At 37.0% G+C, this 22,724-nt stretch overlaps 1 protein-coding gene across 5 annotated transcripts in view; it reads right to left on the minus strand.

Moving 5' to 3' along the window:
- Positions 1–3,515: 3,515 nt before the first annotated feature.
- Positions 3,516–22,724, minus strand: part of micu1 (mitochondrial calcium uptake 1) — a 32,826-nt gene continuing 13,617 nt past the window's right edge. Inside the window, exons 7-15 of one of the 5 annotated variants that reach the window (XM_042336710.1) lie at positions 22,019–22,057; positions 21,552–21,563; positions 17,165–17,279; positions 15,747–15,829; positions 14,785–14,982; positions 10,350–10,487; positions 9,021–9,129; positions 8,404–8,493; positions 3,516–4,831 (exon numbers count right to left, since the gene is read on the minus strand). In XM_042336710.1, the coding sequence (XP_042192644.1) occupies positions 4,671–4,831; positions 8,404–8,493; positions 9,021–9,129; positions 10,350–10,487; positions 14,785–14,982; positions 15,747–15,829; positions 17,165–17,279; positions 21,552–21,563; positions 22,019–22,057 (945 nt within the window). In that variant the 3' untranslated portion in view covers positions 3,516–4,670. Of the gene's footprint in view, positions 4,832–8,403; positions 8,494–9,020; positions 9,130–10,349; positions 10,488–14,784; positions 14,983–15,746; positions 15,830–17,164; positions 17,280–17,612; positions 17,619–21,551; positions 21,564–22,018; positions 22,058–22,724 lie in introns of all 5 variants that reach the window. The other 4 variants (XM_042336712.1, XM_042336711.1, XM_007897639.2 and 1 more) reach the window with 4 other exon arrangements.

A 22,724-nucleotide genomic window follows, 5' to 3' on the forward strand; every position in this document is an offset into this window, starting at 1 on the left:
CAAGTCACAGACTAGTTACTATTTGAGGAAGCAAAGCATGTCACCTGTTCCTTTGTATCTGTCACCACTGTTCCTGAATTAGCAGCTGGGAGCTCATGTAACTGTAGCTCGGGATGATTCAGTAACCAACTTTCACTCCCACTTGAAATTATGAAACACAGGAATTCACAAAAGAATTTTGTATCTTGTAACAGATCAACATCACATTCCTTTTAAAATACGCTTTCAAAGCTCTCACTTCTCTCCCCCACCCAAACTATTACTTTTTTAAAAAAAAACAAAGGGAGAAGATGGACGATCAATTGTCACACAGGCCTCAGCCAATGCTGCTCTCAGTACAACGTAAAGTGAATCATTGGCTGAATTAATCCCTTTCATTGAAATAAGCACTTTAATTTTATTAACCAGAACTTTACTGATGGCACAGCAATGTGTAATCTGGTGCAACAGTTCAGCATTTTAGATAAAGGGGAGGGGGTTCAAAGCAACATAAAATGTCAGAAAATGTTGCTTTGATATAAGATTAGAGTAATTGAACATTGTATCCAGGTGGAAATAAACTCAGGATGTATAATAAAAAAGAAATTTGAACAATTTTACACAGCTCCTAAAACATTTTCTAAATTAGGACCAGAGATTATTGGACCAGTTGCAGGAAACTCCGGAACCCCTCCGTTTCACAACACAAAACAAAATGTTCATATTAGGGACTAAAAATCATTGCTCAACAAATAATCTCAGACCACTTCTACACTCAATTTGCTGAATTTTATGCAGCCAAATGTAGGAGAGAAAAAATGTATCTGTTAGATTAGCTTCGCTTGCAACCAAAGGATCCAAAATGGAATGTATATTGACACACAGACAGACATTTCATCTTTATCTATACTCATCTGGGAGGACTCCTGCCGTGCGTACGTACATACTTGCTCTCTGACGCACAATGCCACAGTTCCGCTTTGATTCGGTGGCCACCAGATGTAACTGCAGCAAAAAACTGAAATACATTTTAGGTCATAATTCATGAACAATAGGAGGTACCTGAAAACAAATATGTCCATGTCACTCGCAGATGCAAGACTGTTCCAATGAGGTATAAATCATGTCCCTACATCAATTGGTTAGTGAGATCCTTCTTGAAGTGCAGACAGACAGACAGACATTGTCGTTTTATTAGTAGTTATATATAAGAAAGAAGACAGATAGAAGAAAAAAGATAGAAGATAGCCTGGAGTGGATGTTAATCAGTAACACAAGGTAAGATCTTAAATTTTGATTTGTGAATAGAACGATGATTTAGCGGAGGCGAGGGCAGAGAGATAAGTTTTGATGTGGTCCAGCCAGATCTGCCGATGGACCATTAAATTAAAGTGCATTCGGTGGCACACATCTGTGCCTTGAGGGAGCAGAGGTGGCTGATGTACCAGGGTATGGTGAGGAATTGGCAGCATTGTTCACTAATGAGGTATGACTTTCACTAGCGTATTTTAATTTACTTGTAGACATAATAAAAATAAATGTACTTACAGATTGATTAATCTTGATGTTGTTCAGTATTCACCCTGTTGGAGCAAATCAGGAATTAGATCAGTGAGGATTCTGCAAGGCATTTATTCTTTATTAAAATATGAGTTTGTCTCAGTAATTGCTTTTCACCTCTTACATTCTTCACTGCGGAAACTAAAATTTACTATGTCATTAAAGCTGCAATAAAAATACCTCCAATCGCTTTCACACTATAAACTATAATCTTTGAATTCAGTCCATCCGTAACAGCTGATTGACTTCTGTAGAATAAGTCATTTATGTGTCCCCCCCACCCACCCTCATGCAGAATCTAACCCCCAGCTCCAGTGCAAACCCTTGATTGTCCAGCGCATTGGGATTTCCTCCTAATGTCAAAGATGCTATATAAATGCAATTTGTTATTTGTTTGTATAGGGGTCAACCTTTCCTCAATGATATTGGGGGAAAAGGGAGAAAAATCTACTTGGGCTCCGTGTTTAGCTCACTTGTCACGACTGGTTGTTTATTCAGCTGGGCCTGTTGGCTCAATAATTATCGATTGGATTAGTAAGGTATCTTACTTTTACAAATGCTGATTTTTACAGCAGCTAATGAAAATCAAAGCCATTCTTATTGTGTCTGCACATCTACAGCAATCAAGAATACTGTGCTAATGAATTTGCAATATTTTACACCCTTCAAGCATTTAACGAAGTGAAAATTTAACAGTTGCAGATTTACTCCTGCTCTGTCATTTTGATTGAGGTGAGAAGAAATCTGGCTTACCTCATGCTAAGAGGCCTGTGCCTCACTAAACTTTTCCTTTGCATGAAGTGCTGAAGTCTGCACAGGAGACCAAAAACACTTAAAAACAGCAAGTACATTATAATTATTATTCCCTTTTATAGACTACAGCGGTTTATATAGTACCTACATCTGGTGCTTCAACCAGAAAAAAAACACAGCAGTTTAAACTTTCTTTTGATTATCTTGAGCCTAATTCCTACTCTTAATGACAAGCCCAGAAACAGAGTTAAGAAACGCTATTTGATAATATTTAGCATTATGAATACAATTTATATTTAAATTAGCGCTTTTCACATCAGGAAGACATTCCAAAAGCGCATTCAGTGCTGAACGTGCACCCGAGTTGCGCATGGTGGCCTAGGGGAAGGTAGATGACTGAAAGTGTGTTAAGTTTTGAGACATGCCTTGGAAGAGGCGAGAGTCACATCCACGACCACTTTGTCAACATAGGATTTTGGAGAACAAAACAGATATAATTAATTTCAGCAAAACTAACCATCGTTGGTCTGTCGTGTGCATTACTAACTGAATAATAGGCTTTTGTAACAAATAAATATATGCATTTGATATGCACTTCATGTCAAAACACCTCATAGCGCTTCACACGCTGAGTTGAGTGCGGCTACTTGCTGTGGAAGCAAACATTACAGCCGAATTAGCATCCTAAAAACAGGAATTAAATGAATGACCAAAACATTGTGTTGATTTTCATAACCTTTGTCTGGATGATGGAGGAATATTAGTGAAGTCATCTGGAGAAGAGATCTTGAACGACCACCTGAACCGCCAGAACAGATGGAAGAAACCTTGGTTTAGTGTCTTATTAGGACTGAGATAGCACCTCCAGCAATGCAGTGCTCCCTCATTGCTGCCCTGGATTATCAGTGACGATTCTGAGCTTATACTACCATACCAAGGATTCCCGACTGAATAAAGTTTAAATGCCAGAATGTGTGTGATGCTTTCTTGTCGAACTTCAATCTCATAGCATTCAGTATCCAAGTGTCAGAAAATACTGGCTTATAAACAATATTTAAATGAACCATTAACACATATGGAAAAAAAAGTTCAGTACTATGGAAAGTACCCAAATTTCACAGAATCAGTATGTGACCAATAAGGTTTTATAAAATGATGGCAGATGAAGTGGTAATATATACAGGGTAAAATATGATAAAAATAGATACAGCACACAAAAGAGATACCATTTATTTCAAATTTTATTCCCTGGCTGGCAATTTCACTCGTCCTAAAAGATCGTCTCAAAAGATCTCACCTCCAAACTTTCAATTCCTGTCGCTTTGGGTTCTGTTTGTATCACTCATTTGTGTGATTAGGTGATTTCAGGCCGAGGAGCAGAAAAGAGGTGTAGATATTACAAACACATCAGGTACATATACTCCATTCTGTACATTTAGGGGCAACAGTAAGAATTTGGAGATGGTTCCTAAACAACAATGACAAACAAACTTTTAACTCTGTAATCAGCATTAAACTGAACCAAAATTGGGAAAATTTCAGCTTCTGAAATACATGGTCTCAAAAAAACATTTTTTCACATCAATGTCCTCAAAGCAAAACAACTTAAAATAAAATCAAGTTCAAAATGGAAGATTACTGGGGCAAGTACCAAAAACCTGAAGAGGAAGTGGATGCAACAGGAAGTAATTTTCATTCAAAGTTGCATTATCACATTTGAAAGCAAGTGTGATAATAATAATGTGAGCAAAGTGAGGTGGGTTGCTATAAGCAAAACTTGAACCTAATCTCATTGCACACACTGTGTATTGATTATAAGTGTAAATAAACACTCTGTATCAGTGTACTCCCTCCAAGTAGAATGGACACAGTGCTTTACAAACATTCTCCCTTAAATCTACACTGAACTCACTGTCACCTATAAATTGCCATCACATTCACTTTAATTAGGCAGATGTTTTGAGACTCTCTGCAACCCATCCTACACCCTAAAATAGACAGGTTTATACATTCCTGAGGTTTACATTAAACAGTTGTGTTTATGACTGAACAACATAACGGCTATATGATGAACTTTTTCATTTCATCAACCGTAACAATCAGTTGAATCCACTTTTAAAACTCGATGAGCAATGTTTATAGCATACAAAGGTAGTTACATTATCAAACATGCAAACATTTTCTTGCACTAATCGCAGTGTTAAGATACATAATCATTATAACATAAATAGAAAAAAAAATTCTCTCCCCTTCACAAACATCCCATGAGCTAAGACAGCAGTTAGTCTGACCCAGTACAGTCCTTTTCACAATTATTAGAAGATTGTGATGAAGCAGCTCGAATCTGAAATGTGCAATTGGGCTATTTCCACCTCTTTTTACTTGGATAACTTGGGCAAGTCCCATGCGGTTTCCTGTGCACATTTCCACATTGCACGCATTAGGCGGGTAAAGCCCATGTCTTTGGGTTTCTCCAGGCCACGCATCAACCGTTGCTTCATGATTGAAATAAACTCCTTGTTGCTTAGTTCTCCATTTCCTGTAAGAGAATTGCAGATCATCTTTAATAATACTATTTGAATAAATTGTGAAGCTGGCTTATTTATCCTGAGGTTGTGTGATGGGAACACAATGCTTTGCTTATCGATGACCAGAATTAACTTAAAATGATCCAAGAAACATTTAGTGTATGCAATTTCCAATATCATGTATAGGAGGTGTGATATGTAAGATGTGGTTTCACCAAGAAAGCAATTTGCACCAGTACAGACCAGTGAAAAGCCAGGATTCGTTGAGGTCACAACACTCTGAACTGGGTACTATTGTCAAATCAGTATCTCTAGTACAAAACAACATCAATGTCAGGATATTGCCAATTAGTGGACAGACCTTTATGCTTTTCAATTTACGAAAGGGTGAATAGACGAACTGAAGTTTGGACAGCTGACTTTAAGGGAATTGGGCTTGGTACGATTTTCAAATACTGTAATTCTCCATCTTGGAAATAGGACAGGGAGACAAGAGGATATTCTACCACTGAAGTCATTCATTGTAGAGCATTGAGACAGTCTATCACCAATAAAACTCATGTCAGTGTCAATGAATGACCATAGCACTGTGCCCAGACTGTTAATGTGCTCAAATCAATCATTTGGCAAGGTTGAAATTGCTAGACGTAAGGGGTTCAAACAGACAAATGTACTAAAATTCTGCAAAAATTAACAATTAAAACTCAGAGATCTTTTCATTCTTACAGTTTCCATGCAATTTACATGATATTCTTTGCTGTACAAATGAATTATCCTGGCCAACAATTCCCCAAATGAAAATTAATCTTTCACTTTATAGCGGTTTGTAGGACATTGCTCTGCATAAATTGGCTGCCATATTTCCTACAAAATACACAAGTCAATACGCTTTACAGTAAAAATCCTGTAAAGCGCTTTGAGATATTCTCCTGATTTGAAAGCCGCTATATCAAATACAAGTATTATCTATGCTAATAAAGACATAATGTCTGTGTACCTGTGTGTCTGCTAAGAACTCAATAACCAATTGACGTAGAGACATAATTTATACCTCATCTAAAAGGTCTTGTATGGGGGAGTGTCATGGGCTTATTTGTTTTCGGGGATCTCCTATTGTTAATAATAATAATCCTTGCATTTGATATTGCGCTTTTCACGTTGGGAGGACGTCCCAAGGCGCTTCACAGACACACTGTAAAGTGAATTGACTGTATGTTTGTGGGCGAACGCGGCAGCCAATTGCGCACAGCAATGTCCCACAAACAGTCGTAGATTGAAAATGACCAATTTATTTTTGTTTTTGGAGGGATTATTATTAGGCTCTGTGTGGAGTAAGGAAACTTGCCCAAGGTTTCGCCCTGCCTGGAATTGAACTCAGGTCTCTCGCTTGCAAAGCTAGTGCTCTAACCACTGAGCTACAGGACTCGTTGATAAGCTACGATCTAAACAAGCTCATCACACGTTTGGCAGTTACATGTACAATGCAGTTACACTTGGTGGCCGTATTGACTCCCACTGGCGCTGTGGCATGCAGCATGCATGCACTGAGACAAAGTGAAGCGGCAGGAACAAGACGGCGGTGGTGAGGTGGAAGTTGCCTCAAGCGGCGTTGAACGGCAGCTGTTTGGCTGCTATACCTTCTGCTCCTGCGCGGCCCAGGGTGGGTGGCGCCATGTTGGAGTTGGGCCAGTGGTGGATGATCGTTGGCTCGGTAAGGCCGTGGGGTTTCCGGATTCCGCGACTAGCCGGGGAAGGTGAAACCTGGGGCTCGATTTGGGACCTCACCCGGGGCTGGGGTTTAGCCTTCCCACTCTCCCTCCCCTTATTTATAGAATTCCATATAATAATCTAAGTATACTAATGAAAACTAAATGTCTGTCTGTGTGCCAATAACACAATAACCGATTGAAGTAGAGACATGATTGATATCTCATCGGAAAGGTCTTGCATGGGGGAGTGTCATGGGCATTTTTTTTGGGGTGGGGCGGGTCTCTTATAGTTACACGTATGGCAGTTTTGCTTAATGTGTACATACAGCGTTTATGGCGGGTAACAATGAAATCTACATTTCATATTGGATCCTTTGGTTGCAAGCGTAGCTGCAACGGGTACAGCTAGTTAATCACAATTTATTTACATTAAGACCTCTGCTCAAAGTTTACATTGACTTGTGAGCTTTTAGGGCTTCCTCATTGATACAAAAGAAAGAATGCTAAGGAAATCAGTTGCACAATTCTCAGCTGGCTCAGCTAAATGTTAAATAGGTTGCTGCTGAGATAATTTCCTTGACCGTCATCATTTTCAGACACTTAAATTCTGTCTTGCAAAATAAAATGACTTTACTATCTTTCACTATTAAGAGACTTGAATAATAATTCTGATAGCTAATGGTTTTGGTGCCAGCAGTTTCATTTAAATCAGGAACTTACAGTGATGGTTTTCATTAGATTACAAATTTTGATTACATAGAACAGGGCTTATTGTTCAACATTCCTTTCACTTGTCAAGTGAGTTAAGCAATACTGTAAATCAAGCACAAATAATCCCTTAATACTGCAATGCCTTTGTACTTAATGATGTTAATAGTCTCTTGAATCTCTACAGTTGATCAGGGTACATAACGATATTTAACACAACATGAAACTACACAGAGCTGTCGAGCTATTATTGCAGAATAAGGGCATTAGAGATTGTTAAAAGGTGTTCAAACCTGGGGTGTCAAGCACAGAGATCAAACTTTATAAAGACATCAGAATCTCAAGGCTATTCTACAGCTTTGCAACATGCTACCCCAAAGCTTTGACTATTTTATATTATATATGTATAAATAAATCTTTCACTTAGAAATTGTTGTTGTTTCTTCTACCTCCCCCGAGCTATTATACCTTTAAAAATAGCATCAGCAAAGAGAGGTGAACAAAACACTTTTTTTCAATTCACTACTGCAACAGCAAATCTCTTAAGACATTCATTACTAATTAACATTTGGAGCATGGAGTACAGAAATCAATTTGTGAGCCTTCCACAACTAGCTTGGTAGTTCCTGAAATGAAAACCATAAATTTAAAAAATTACCTTCGATCGAGAATGCAATAGTACTGAGAAGAACAGAGGGAGACCTGAGGATTTCTTGATTTTGATGGTAAAAACATTTGTATATATCATATATAAATTTATAATTTTAACAAGTAAAATTGCTAGCCGAATAGCTAGTACATTAAAACTTTTCATGATATGAACAGCAGTTGCATGAGTATAAAAATACATTGTTTTTAACATCCATGTTCTCTCTTCATCACTCCTCTCGCTGGTGTACGGTACAGCAGCGCCTTTTCCCTAATGTTGAGCTCCAATTTCAGCTCATCCAATGGAAGAGGAACTTACAAAGAGCTTGTGGTTACATGTGAACTCTACTATGCTATTTTCCAATTCAAAGCTTCGAATTCAAGCGCAGTCACCTCAGAGGCTTAAGAATATGCCACTTAAGTTTGCCTCTTGGAGGGGAAAAAGAGACAAAAGCAACTAAGGGCAAGGGAGGGGCAGAGTTTTTTTTATATATCAGAAATTAATTGAACTTTCTTACCATCACAATCAAACAAAGCGAAGACGACATCACAGACATGATCAGAAAGTTCTACTCGTGCCACTGTCTTGGCAACCTGCTTCATAGTTGCTGTAAAATAAACAGTTCAAATTCTTGACAAGTGTTATTTTCTTACTTTAGGCTCGTGAACAAGATTCCCTGTCTGTCCAACGCTGCACACATTGCTCCTTCCAACAGGAGATTCTGATAATCAATTTAATGACAGTATGAGTGAGCAGACTCAGACTTCAAACTAGAATTATACACATTCGATATAACTACTTCCAGCAATAGAGAGATTCAGAATGGGAAACTGCAGTTACTTTGTTTAATCTGAATCATTCTTATTCAAAGTGCAGCAGACTTGTATTGCTCCATGAACCAGCTCTGAATCATTTTTTAAATAGTTTTATTCTTCCCATTCTGTTTGCTCTACCATCAGTGGTCATACCTTCAGTCATTATGTTCCAGTCCTCTGAAACTTTCTTCCAAAACTATTTTGCCTTTCTACCTCTCTCACCTCTAAGAAAACACGTCTTTCAATCTCAGCTATAATCAACATTTTAAGTATCTTATTTCCTTTCTGAGTCCGACTATAATTTTTCAATGAACTGTACCTTTATCAATGGAGGCTCCTGCCATGTGGTAGAAACTTAAAGCTGTGTCCACATCATTGATGTTCTTCAGAAAAGTGAAAAAACTTTCCACATCACGAAAAGTGACACCCTGTAAAGAAATCAAACAGTTTCTGTAGAGGAACCACAGGGAAGAAAAGTTTGATTGAGGCATGTTAGACATAGTTATCCTGTTTGAATTAAACGTGTTCATATTTTTTTTTAAAGTTCCCTCCCATTAATGTTATTTATTTTTTTCCTGATTCTTGGATTCCCTTTTCCGCTGTGAGAAACACGTTTCTAGTTACGTTTTCCTACTTCTGTCTTTGGTAGACTCATCCTCTGAATTTCCTTTCTTAAGGACAAATGGAATAGCTGAGACTAAGAAATGATTATAAAAACTCAGTTACTTAAAAATGTCTGTTTCAAACCTAAATATCTTGCACACTACATTCACATGTCAGATTGAAGTCTCAGTTTGGAAGAATTGGTTAATAAATTAGGATGCAGGCAGATGGGTGCAAGAACGTATTAAATGTTGATTAAAATTGATTAAACTATAGGCCCTTTGAATTCATTTCAGGTTTAGAATAAAGCATGATTATCTGAACAGTGCCATAAACCTACAATTTATTGTCACAAATCTTAAAATCCCTTTCAATTTTGTATGAAATAAAATGTACATGTAAGCACAAAGAATAACTGCTGCTTCAATGAATAAAGTAGTTTGGTCTGCTATGTCCGAGATGACAGATTCACCAGAAGTAACTGAGCTTCAGAATAGTAAAAGCTCCTGAGGGAATCGCGAAGATTTGACATGTGATAGGAAGGTAGACAGTCCTTGTCTGATGATCCTTCACTATCCTGCGCATGTCCATCAATTGGTTTGACAAATAGAAAGTCATATTTTGTGTAAAAAACACTCCCCAAACTCAAAAGAAAACAATCCACTTATGGTTACAAAGTAGCAGAAATCTAAAGAATTATAAACTGATGTTTATAATTCTGTAAGCATTTTAATCTGTAAATTTTTATCACATCAAATCATTACATAAGAATTGGCAGAAGAAAAAAAGTTTTACTTAGAGGCTTGAAGGGGAATGGGGAGAGGATAAAGCAGTGGGGATTCACCTCGCACAGATGCTCTGAGAGATGGTGCAGACTCCATGGGTCGAATCACCCCTTCTGCGCTGTAAATTTCTAATTCTATGATACTAATGGGCTGAATGGCCTCTTCAAATGTTAGCACTTCAATTCAATGATTATTCAACACTCAAAAATACTACAGTATGTTCAGACAAAATCCCAAGTCCCCAAGTCTCTTATTCTTACCTCTGCATCTTTGAATTGTTTCTTGAGATTTTTCAGCATCACAGTGAGTTTCCTGGATTGGACACCACTGTACGCTAATAGCATACTGCCAAACTGACGCTCTGTGATTCGTCCATCCACTGGGTCATGCCGTTCAAACTGAGTGGGGGGGGGGGGGTAAGGGTGGAAGAGAAGAAAATGATCTGATCTACTTAAGTACGTTTCTCTATATTTACTCCTGTGTTTACAACTAAAGTAGTTTCATCTGTCTCTCCGCAAACAATCAGATCACTCCTTTCACATGTGCTTATTCTTTTTTCACTTTTGAAGTGTTTTTAACATTTCCCGTTCCTCCTTTCTTTATCAGCAACGAGACAGGGGAAAGGATGCAGCATTTCTAACTAATCTTCTTACATGTTCATCAATTTCCCATCATCCTTGAAGACTAGGGGAGGGATCCCAGATTTATCTCATCTTCATGCAGACACAATAATCATTTACCAATGTTATCAACAAATGTTATCAACAAATTTAACTAAAAACTTGAGACTATCTCAATGTTCTTGCACAGATCATTGATAAAACCACATTCAGAAACTCTGACATTTTAAAATTGAAATAGGTTCAGAGAACAGCATCAATAATGATTCTAGATATTAGGGGTCTAATTTGTTGGGGGGGCTGGGAATAGGGGGGCTTCAGAATACTATGAGATTTGGTTGATGGAAATATATCTTCACAAGACTACTAGATGTACATAATAGATATCCAAGTATTTAATATCAATGATTAATATTCATTTAGAATTTAATTGAAAGTGAAGACATCACTCAGAGAGGACACTTGGACAGGCTTTAAATGTTGAAGAGATGGGGTATACGAATGTAATGGAATATCACTTAATTAATTTCAGGCAGCTGGGTTTTATGAACCAAATGACTTTCCCACCCACTTCATGCTTATTCCTACTCTTGCATACACAAGGAAGAAAGGAATGGAAGGGTATGTGAGAGGGGATTAGGAGTGGAAGCACATGTGGAGTATACATGTCTACACTGAATGTCCCATTTCTGTGCTGTAACAGTTGATGTAATTCTATATCACCTTCTTCTCAGGAGTCAGGGGAAGGTAAAGCAGTTTATTGCCTCTGGCAATGGTGTTTCATTTCCCCCTCCATCTTACTGTAAGGCAGATGTGGACTAGCCCACATCTTAAACTACATGTCACTGCACTGCTATGTTTTTGAAGCAAACTCTCCATTGAAACCATCATTTAAATGTATTGAATATGAATCAAGTAAAAAATAATTTTGTACCACACCATTTATGACCAAAGCTAATGAAATGTAAATACATATTGCTACATTGCGAGCTTCCAAGCAGTTTGTAAAAGATTGCTCTGCTGCAAATCTTAGTGAATTGTTCAGAGCATGTTAAAATTTTGGGTTTACTTTATTTTACAAATTAGCAATACACCAAAACCAAAAATTAACATCCACCCTAAAATTATTTTATCCACCTGCTCTATACTCTTAGGAGCTAATTTCAAACATGGTATTGAGGACTAATATTTTAGAATAAACCTAATAGAAAGATTTTGTTTTACTAACTGGACAGAATTATTTAAAAACACTTGAGAATTTATTATATCAAAACATTATTATAATGAATGACGACAAATATTAATTTGCATATTCTATAGCCAGAGTGTCATCAGGAATAGATTTAATATGAACGTGTAATCAAATATAACACGATAGATGCCACAATTTATTTTCCAAGTTTCACAAACTTGTCTCTGTTCTATAATGAACCCCGACAACATAAAGTGATGGATTACACTTAGATTGACCGCTTTAGTTGTCAGAGCATTTCATCACCGTCTCTCTTGTGCCACACACCAGAATAAGCTTATATAATCAGGTTGAGGATGTCCTTGAAAGTAATTTAAAACCAAGGCTATTGAACTGGACCAAAATATAGCCCTGAAGGATCTGATGGATAGAGACATTGAATTTTGCTGTAAAAGCTAGTAAGAAATGTATATCAGGAGGAACTCGCATGGGTTAGAGATGGATAGATCTGGTCTATTAGTCTATTAACTGCTGTGTGCAATTGGTGTCATGTTTACCCACAAAATCCACTTTACAATATATTCTGTGAAGCGCTTTGAGACGTCTCAACAACATGATGAGGCACCATATCAAATCAAGTGAAATTACTTTACAACCCTCCCATATACATACTGCAATAGATCTGGAAGTATGACAAGCTTCATTCAGAAAGGGTGGTGGAAGAAGAAGTTATTTGAAGATATTCTTGTCTATAAAATGTTAGAACTAAGAAGGGGAAAACATTTTGGAACATAAAGGTAAGTAATTATAATCCTCTTAAGTTTTGTGATTAAATTATCGGGAGTAAACTTGTAGGATTTAGAACCATTCACTGGGGCAAAATATCTCTAGCAACAATGAGCACTGAGGCAGAACATAGTGGTTGCAAAATCATCTTACGCATTTTTTTTCAAATCCAGTTCTGGTGGCCAGAACTTAAAATGTAAATATTTAATTTTAATCAGGACAGGGGCAACCAATCTGAAAATCAAAGATGTGTGAGAAACTGCAGTATTCTTTGGAAGTAGGAAAAGTATTTTCCCCACAAAATGGTTGTTTAGTGTTACAACACGAACTGATCAGAAATTCTGCACAGCAACAGTAATCACACTGAATAATTAAACACCCTGAAAGGTATCTCCATCTATCCAGGTATAAAGATCTTAAGTGGGATTTTTTAAAAAAAACTTATATAGTTACAAGCAGTCAGTTTTATTGCACAGATAAACACTAGGCTGGCCATTAATAGTATTGCCATGAGGTTCTTGTATGATAGTCCCTCATATTATTAGAATAAAATTCAAAGCTAGCATAATAGAATTCTTCACTCATAATTCTTTTAGATAAATGACTTATATTTTCCAAGGTGGCATCAATAGCAGCAACAGAAATCACAGGGAAACTAAATGCACATAACAATTTATAAATCACCAAGGAAATCAAGGCACTTAAATTCAGTATCAGCAAAAATCCAATTTTCACACATCAAAGACAGGCGATTTGTTTTCTGCCCTCTTCACCATTCAGGAAACTCTTCTAGCATATTGCAAAAATGTTTACCTTAGTCCAACAGACCAGATCTGGCACATGAAGAACATTTCCAGTTCATCCCTTGGGCTAATAGTTAATTTATAAGAGCAAATTCAGCTTCACTCAGTTTTTAGCACCCTTGCCTTGGGTTCAGAAGGCTATGGGTTTAAAGCCCACTTTGGGATGACATTCAAATGTAGCGCTGGTAAGACAGCTGCATTGTCAAAGCTATTGTCCTTCAAGAAAAGACAAACCAAGGTCCTGTCTGCTTGGTCAGGTGATTGTTATTATTCCATGCCATTCATCAAAAAGAGAAAGGAATTTCTTCTAGTACTCTTGGCCAACAACCCCAAATAAAATTGGTCATTCACTTCATAGCTGTTCATGGGGGGAAAAAAATGATTACTGGTGCATGCCTTCACTTTTGATCTATGAAATAATTTTAATCCTACAAAGATAAAGCATAGCATTTTTAAAATCTAAACACAGTTAAGAGTGGAAGGCTGTCAGACTGGTAAGGGCCAGTATTTATGGCCTTTATTTCTCTCTTCTTTTCCTATTCATGAAGCAATTACACACTATAAAATAGAAAATTAATTTGTGGAACTCCTATCAAAAATTGCTCTGTGGTATAAATGGAACTTCATAATGGAATATTTAGTCCCAAAACTCATCCAATTGGCTCTGCAATCTTAAGGCATTTTCAAAATGAATCTCATCTTTTAAACTACTGACTTAGTGAAAAACACCACTGGTTTGCAATCTGCTGTTTCTGTTGCAAACCAAATAATATTGATTTGCTGTTATGACCACCAGCACACAAACAAATACATTTTTTATTGCAATACAGTATTAACAAAATCAAATAAAAATATATTCACTGCTTACACTGAATCATTCCAATATCAATGTTCAACAGTACATTTTTCCTTCTGGGGTAGCTCACTAGAGTTGAGCTGCAGGAATAATTTCAATATAATCTGAGGTGCAGATGTCGTGCAAGGGTATTTTTGTCCACAACATTATGCGGACACTCTGTTGAAAAACATTTACAAACATCCTGCCAGTGATTCCCATTGATCAGAATCCTATTTTAAAAATCCAGTCAGCATTAATGGCCTTAACTTTATTTTGATTCCCGGTTTGGCAATGAATCTTGCCACCACAACTTCCACAAGGCCCACCACTTTCACTCTGACTTCTCATTCTTATCTGGCTTATCCACCTGTAAGCAGCAACTCTAAAGAGGTGAATGAAATATACCATATGTGTACCAATATCTGAACCAGGAGTCTGAAAAAACACAGCTCTCACCTCCAGTTTCAGGACATCTTGCTGTAACTTAAGCTGAAACTCTAGGAAGTGTTTGATAGTTAGTTTTCCTTTCAGATCTGCACCAAAGAAATAGGTGGTGAGTGCCGAGCTAAATCCAGATTTCAGCGTGTTCCCTGTCGTGGAGCGGTCTCGGTGACGCATGCCCATGCTGGTTTGTGATCGAATAATACTCTGAACCTGTAAACAAAATCAGAAAGTCAAGGTTAATACCAAGATGGAAATATTCACAAAAAGCACCACATGTCAAGTACCACACCATGCTGGGATGTAGGTGTAAACCAAATACACTGAAATTATAATTTCAGCTACGCTGCAAAGAACGCAAGCCAGGCACTTTCCTGTTACAAAAAACGGGAAGAAAACTAGGCATAAACTGGCAACTGGCTACCCACTCAATAGGGGACAGGGAACACGTGGTCTAAATTGGTATTCAGGTATGAATCTCATAACAGGCTAACTTTTCCCCCTTTTGCCCAAGTAAATTCTATGTGGGAATCTGTTTTGAAAAGAAATACTATGATGCCTAGATTCCAATTGCTGATGCAACAGTACAGTAAAATTCTAGTAAAGACAGCAATTTATCTACAACTGGAAAGGTTAGAAGCACATCACTACATGGTCTGTATTAGTAAAAATAAGGGCAGTGCTAAATCTATTATTGCAGTTGGTTCAGATAAAGTAGGCCCTTCAATCTATTTCATCTAATCCTTCTAAAATACCAACTCCACCATCTTCCTATTACACATCAAGCTGTTTTTCAAATGAGTCCACTGTCTTGACCGCAACCACCTTTTCTGGTAACTTGTTCTAATTATTAATTACCCTCTGGATAAAGAAACACTTCTTGGTGTCTGTGCTAAAATTGCCCTTTGCAAACCTAATTCTGTGTCCTCTTTTTCTGCTGCTCAGATGAACTCACACAAACTAATTCTAATTCTTACCTGTTCAAACTCCTCCAGATCAACCTCACCATCGCCATTCAGGTCAAACATCTTAAAGGCAATTTCAAAGTTCCTGTGTGGAGCTAAGAGATATAATAATCATAATGAATTCTAGTCATTTGTCTACTAAATAGCCCCATTAGCCCTTGTAGTATGTGCATTGTTTATAGATCAATTCCGAGGAAGTCATAAAACCCGAGTTGAAAGGACAACCATCAGTGCAACATGTGTCATTTTAAAAATGTTCTGCTGTGTTTATCAAAAAAACTGAATTAAGAAGTTCTAGAAGATCTCAACTTCACTGAAAGAGCATCACATATACAAAATAAAAACAAAAAGATCAACTTATCTCAACACCAGCAATAATGTAGAAGGTGAAAATTTACCCAATCAACATGCAGTTTTCCAACAACATGAGCTCTTGGCTCACTGAATGCCTTTTGGGATCTCAGTTATTTTCAGTATATGGAAACTCAGTAACTAATTGTGGCTAAGTAAGGAAGCAAGAACTTAGATAAACAAAAATGTTTTGAACTTTTTATTGGGGGGAGGGAAATATGGAATTTGTTGAGATTTTTGCAAAAGAAAAAAATGGGACTACATATACTAAATGGGAAAGATATATGAATCAGCTCTTTTTTGCAGAAAACATATCAATGATAAGAACCCGAAATGACTCCAGGAGAATAGAATACACAATGATGTGTGAAAAAAAACACTGGTAGAAAATGTTTGCTGGCTCAATGTCAAGATTCAATCAGCAAGCTCTCGATGTTCATAGACAAATGTCTCAAGAAACAGGAATATACCAAATTTCACATTAAGATTTGAGCAGTTAAGTTCCATTATAACAGTACAACAACATATTTTATTCCTTGAAAATAGTGAAAAAAAACCTTCACATATCAGTCTGGGCTAAATTATAACTAACAGACAGTTCAAACCTACCGTATCAATGTACTTAAATTTGATCTACAAATGACTCAAATTTGAAGAAAAATATTTGTTAAAATATTAAAGCACCAAAATCTTGTAAACAAAGATGTTCAAGTTGCTAATAATTGACAATATTTAATTTTGGGGAAATTTTTTTTCCCTCTTTTTGAGTATACAGATTTGATTGCCTGAAGTTATACTACACTACTCAACTAAACATGGGCGATTCTTGAAAAGGCAAACAAGCAATGTACTGTTGCTTGTTTGCCTTTTCAAGAATCACCCATGTTGTATTGTTAGAATCTATATTGTATAGTTAGAAAAACTCATGGTCAAAATAATGGTGGAAAGACAATTACTTTTATTCGTTTATAAGTTTGCATGAATGCTTGCAACAGTAGATTCATTTTTAAGAATGCATTTCTTGGCTATTTGCAAACAGACTGTCCCCAAAAAGTAATTTGATGCATAAAGATACTTACTAGATAGAACAGTAGTTAGAAATATATAATCAGAGAATGAAATCAGTCCACATTCACCCAGTGTGTAAAATATGCTGCCTTCATCTGCAAACTTCTCTCGTTCTTGGGAAAGTTTCTGCCAAAGAAAACAGAGAAACCAGTCAGAATGATGACACCTGCAGGGTGACCCTTTAGGTGTCAAATACAGACCTAGTAAACTGGAGGGGATGCAGAGTACAAGGCAAGAATTTGAAGTTAAGTAGGTTACACGTTAAAAATATGCCATTAAAAAAGGCAGGATAATATACAAGCTAAGGTAGGGAGGCAAACACCATGCAAAAGCTGCAGTAGCATATAAGAGAAAGGCAGCATTGTTTCAACAGGAAAGACTGATAGATAGATTTACATTTATGCACAAAAAATGTCATGCCAAAGTCCTACTTATCACTGCTACAGGGACATCGGTTACCTCTGTCTATCAGGAATCCATAACATCCGAGGGAGAAAAAGAAAACCTCATTAAACAACAGCCACCAAAGTACACTTCAGTTACACAGATATTTTATCGTCCTTTGTATTTTTAACCTTGCAAAACACTACAATTTTATTTCAAACCCATTTGTACATTGAAAATGAAGAAGCCTGCCTCTGAAAAACAATTGGGATAGTACAACTGAGCAAAACATGCTGTGTCAGAATGCAGATAAACAATCCATGATTTTCTACACTGAGCTCCTGGTCAATTATTTGGTTATATGAACAAACACTAGACATGTCTCCTGAGAACAGTTTTTTAAAAAAAACACACCAAAAGCATCCTAGACCTAACCTGCGCAGCATCAAGAACGGCTAACTATGGAGCAATGGTCTGAGGACCAATCTCTAACCCAGCCTCTAGATCAGAGAAACCTTAAACAGGAAATGAAATTGCTCGTAACATAGCTTCTGATATTGTTTTAAAGATGGTCAATGTTTTGTGATGGATGACAAATGCATTGCTTGCATATTCACCCCCACTGACCTCCGCTCCCATCACTTTTGGCTCTGAAACTGGTAGAAAGCCTGGGTAATAATTTTCAATCAGTCTGGCCTTCATCATTGGTAGAAAACCAGGGAAAACAGTGCAGGTCAATAGTATGAGTAATAATATTTATGTCCCTCTGAAAGAAAAATGACTGTTCATTAGTTCTCTCCCCACCCACAGTCCATGGGACAGGCTTCTTCATCAGTCATTTATGCTACGTACGGCCTCACAATTCGAAACAGATTTTCCACGGTTGACATGCCTACAATCACATACGGTCTGCAAAAGTAGGTACGCACACTAAACTTTACTGCCTGCAGGGAGAAATTATCTTCACATAATGAAAGGGCTAAATTTAAATCTTGTCGGTAGTACACTCAAATGTAAATACAATGTCACCATATAGCAACAATGTAAGAACACTGTATTACTAGGCTTGTTGCAGAATGAATGTGTTGTACTGAAGGGTATGATGGCACTCCAACAAGCAAGGGATTGCACCATGGGGGATTCATACTGCAAATACAAGCCAATCTCAAAGTGATTTACAAATTCCAGTTTGGCAATAACTGAATCAATCTACTAAAGCTGCACAATTAGAAAAAAACACTTCTCAACTACTAAAGCAACTAATTATATGTTTAAATGAATAGTCAATGAACCGTAACAATCAATAGATTTTTAAAAGCAATTTTAAATATTGCATCAGCATCAGAGCAGAAGTAAATGATCCAGGAGCAAGTAATTAAACTATATAGACTTGAATAAATTATTCTGTCTACTATTTTCCTTTCTTCAAACACCAATGTAAATCAGTCAAGATGAATTTGATAGCATTTTCCTTTTGAATTTATGGGGCTTATTGCCAATGCAATACGTTCACTGGTGTATTGAGCATTGTAAAATATGTAGTTGACAATGGTTTATATTCTATACGGGTTAAGTCCCCGACCCATGAAAAGAACTTGAGGGGCTGTGCATCCACAATTAATCCAGTGAGATCTGAAATTGTTAAATTTCAATCAACACTGAACCATAGCTCAAGTAGATGCTGTCCCCTCTGATTCCACCTGTGTTTTCTCAATAGAACTCTTGCTCAGTTTGAATTGCCTTATTAAAACTGAAAATGAATTCCACAAGACCAACTTGCTACAGGTATATCAAATGAATATATATAACAAATGAAAGATGCTCAAGAAAGCAATGAATAATGTTGTTTCTCATTATATGTCTTGTTGGGCTATGCAATATACACTTCTATTTTGTACCGTAGTCATTTCTTCGCAAACCTAATTGTAAAAAATATTTTGCTTAAGACAGGAATTCAAAATATCTTTTTAAAAAACACCATTGCATATCCCATGTAGGTGTGTGTTTCCCCATTTGTATGGTACAATGGGAGAAAAGATGAGCACAGAGCAAAGCCTACCTTGTTTCAAAAATTATCAATTTTCTCTTTCACCCAAGACATAATGGCATAAAATCTGTAGTCAATAAATACTCCAAAGCTAATAAGACAATCACTTCATTTATACACAAGTTAAAAATGTAGGAGGATATAAATGATCTCACTTATATAAATTGTTACATGAGAAAATAAATTTGACAATAGTTTCTTTCATGCATATTTGAGCAATTATGGTACAGAATATGAAAAACATGAAAGTGTAGTGCATACTTTAATTAAATTATCAGTAGCTTATAACCTGTTACGATGTACTCTCTACATCATGTGATCTTTCTCACATTTAAATGTGGGTCATTTTTGCCTGTTACTGTGGATTATTTCAATGCTATTCCTGGTTTGGATTGTGATCATCATTGACAGAAAAGTTCAGGCTAGTGTCAGCTAAAACTATGAGTCAAAGATGGAATTCTAAGAGTTTCTAACAAATGACTCAGTCCAGATAAACAATTTGAGCTGAGGTAGGAGGAAATGATAATTCTAACAAAATAAGACAAATAGAGATACTAGATAAAAACAAGTAGAAATTCTTGTAGCATGTGAAGCTTCTGACATGCCTGACACAAAATCAAAACCAGTAACAACAAAAACTGGAATATTTCAGATTAATAGCAAAGATATTGCAGGTTGCTTTCACGGAAGTGGTTCAAATCTCATATTTCAAAACTCTCCTAAATGGACAGCAGCATATTTTTGGGGAGAGACGCATGCTTGCCCGCATTGAAAAATGTTATTACCTCAAAGGTAGGAAATGTTGGCATTGCACAAGGTTGCCAATTTGTGCAAGACTGTCAGTAACATTTTTATGGTACTGCCAAACACAGCATTTCCATTGTTGTTGACATTAGTGCTGAACCAGAAATCTCTTACACAATTAGTTCCTGAAGAAATCAGTCAGGTGATTTGAACACATCTCCTACACTCAGATTCAATGTTAGCAGACTGCAAATTGAAAGCAGTTCCAACCAGATAAAATGATTAAAGGGAGCTTTGTATGTGAGTTTACACCACAAGGTCAAACAGATGAAAATATGATATTCTATATATGTATATATGCATAGACATATATACATAATTCCCCACATGACCTGAATTTTAGAGAGAGACATTACTGGTTACTGGATTAGAAAACAGTAACTCAAATTGAAGTTAATTTGACATAATTCAGCAGTTTCTCAACTGCGCACTTGGATTCATTTAGTGCCTGAAATAACACAGAAAGCACGGAACAAGAAAAAACATTAATGCCCAGCCATGAGCAATCCATCTGATCAAAGCTTCCATCCCACTAATTTAATCTCCTGAAGGAAATTTCTCGATAAATGTTCTTTATTCTCAAAGTAGTGATACACAAATGCAGAATAGTTGTCCATCCGCACATCTTACCTACGACTCAAATTTGGCGTGAATCCCCTCCCCCTCCATCTCCAGCACATATCTCCTCTCACCATCCCCAGAACCAAAGGAAACGTTTTACTTTATGTAACTGATACTCATAATATTTAATCCCAGTCAACAGATATACTGTGAAGGAGTTAAATAACAGAGCATTAACCTTTTGCTAGGAATTTATTTCAGATTTGCACTACTGAGTGTGTGAGAATCTTCCAAATCTCGATTGAGATTTGTTACTCATTAATTTTAAGATCATTTGCTCTTAATTGCAATCAGCCTTCTACGCAACTTTACTTTTATAGCGCATCAACAAACATATTGTTCAAAGTGGCAGAAACAATGTCCAAAGAATTATTTGCATCTATTAACCTAAACAGGAAAATTAAAATAACTTGGATTCAACTGATCAGTCTTTCCTGGCATTCAGGCACGAGCAACAGAGCATGCTGGGACAGTCCAGTCAGGGAAATGTGGTAAAGGCTGTAGTGCATACTGGTTAATGCACATGCTCACAAGCCTCATACCTGCCAGAAATCCTGCTCATTATGGTTCAGAATGTGGTGAGAAGGGGAAAAAATGGGTGTTTGGTTACATCACAAAATAGATTATGTTATGTTAAATGATTACAAGAAACACAGACAGTACATACAGTTAATAGCTGCGTCACCAGGAAGCCAACAGCAGCAGGTTAGACCTGCAAACTCCAGTACTGTTAAGCTGTTAGTGATATTGCACTTTGGCAAAGCAAACACACAAGAGACTCACATAACGTTATACTGGTAAAAGGTGTGACAATATAGTTAACATACATACCAGTATTAAAGTAAAGACTACATAATCACAGTTCCAAAATGCTAGTGGGGAAAAAAGCATTGCAAAACATATTGTGGCATGCATTACTTTTGCAATTTTAATTGTCAGCCAGTGCCTGAAATGCACAGAAATCCCTTCCCATGGTGAAAATCTCTTTCCCAGGTTGCTAAGAACTCACAAAAGCAGTGATTGCCAGTTTGATCTCTCGTGGGGACGGCTTGTGGTGTGGGGGAAGAGGAGAGAGAAAAAACCATCTTACATGTTAGCATGTTAGGGATTTACCTGTATGGTAATCAGAAACAGAGTGGGAAGAATCCCATTATAAATTTACCCCTAAAGTCCCATTGGTGAGCCAGAATAATGAATAATTAATGCTACCTTCCAGTACAGTGAACTTGGATGTTCGGAAGTTATGCTTCAGGAAAACAATATAGCACAATTTGATATAGCACCTCATAACATCGTTGAAACGTCTCAGAGGGATTCACAGGATTTTACTGTGAACTGTAATGACTGTATTGGCAGGAGAATGCGGCAACCAATTCACATACAACAATATCTCACGAACACCCATTAAGTGAATTGCAATCTGTTTCGGGAGGATTGTTGGCTAGGGCACAAGGAAAAACTGTCTTCGCATTTGAATAGTGTCACGAGATCTTTAAAATCTACCTGAACAGGCAAATAGGACCTTGGTATATCAACTCATCCAAAGGTCAGCACTCTCCTAGTTCTCCATTGGAGTATCAACCAAAACTATGAGCTCGAAGTCCCGACATGGGGTTTGAACCCACAACCTTCTGACTCAGATGTGAAAATACTACCAACTGATCCAGATTGTCACCTGGCAAAGAAAATTAACATCTAGAAAACTATAGTAAACT

Source organism: Callorhinchus milii, unplaced genomic scaffold, assembly GCF_018977255.1.
Source record: "Callorhinchus milii isolate IMCB2004 unplaced genomic scaffold, IMCB_Cmil_1.0 Scaffold7, whole genome shotgun sequence".
Classification (NCBI taxonomy): Eukaryota; Metazoa; Chordata; class Chondrichthyes; order Chimaeriformes; family Callorhinchidae; genus Callorhinchus; species Callorhinchus milii.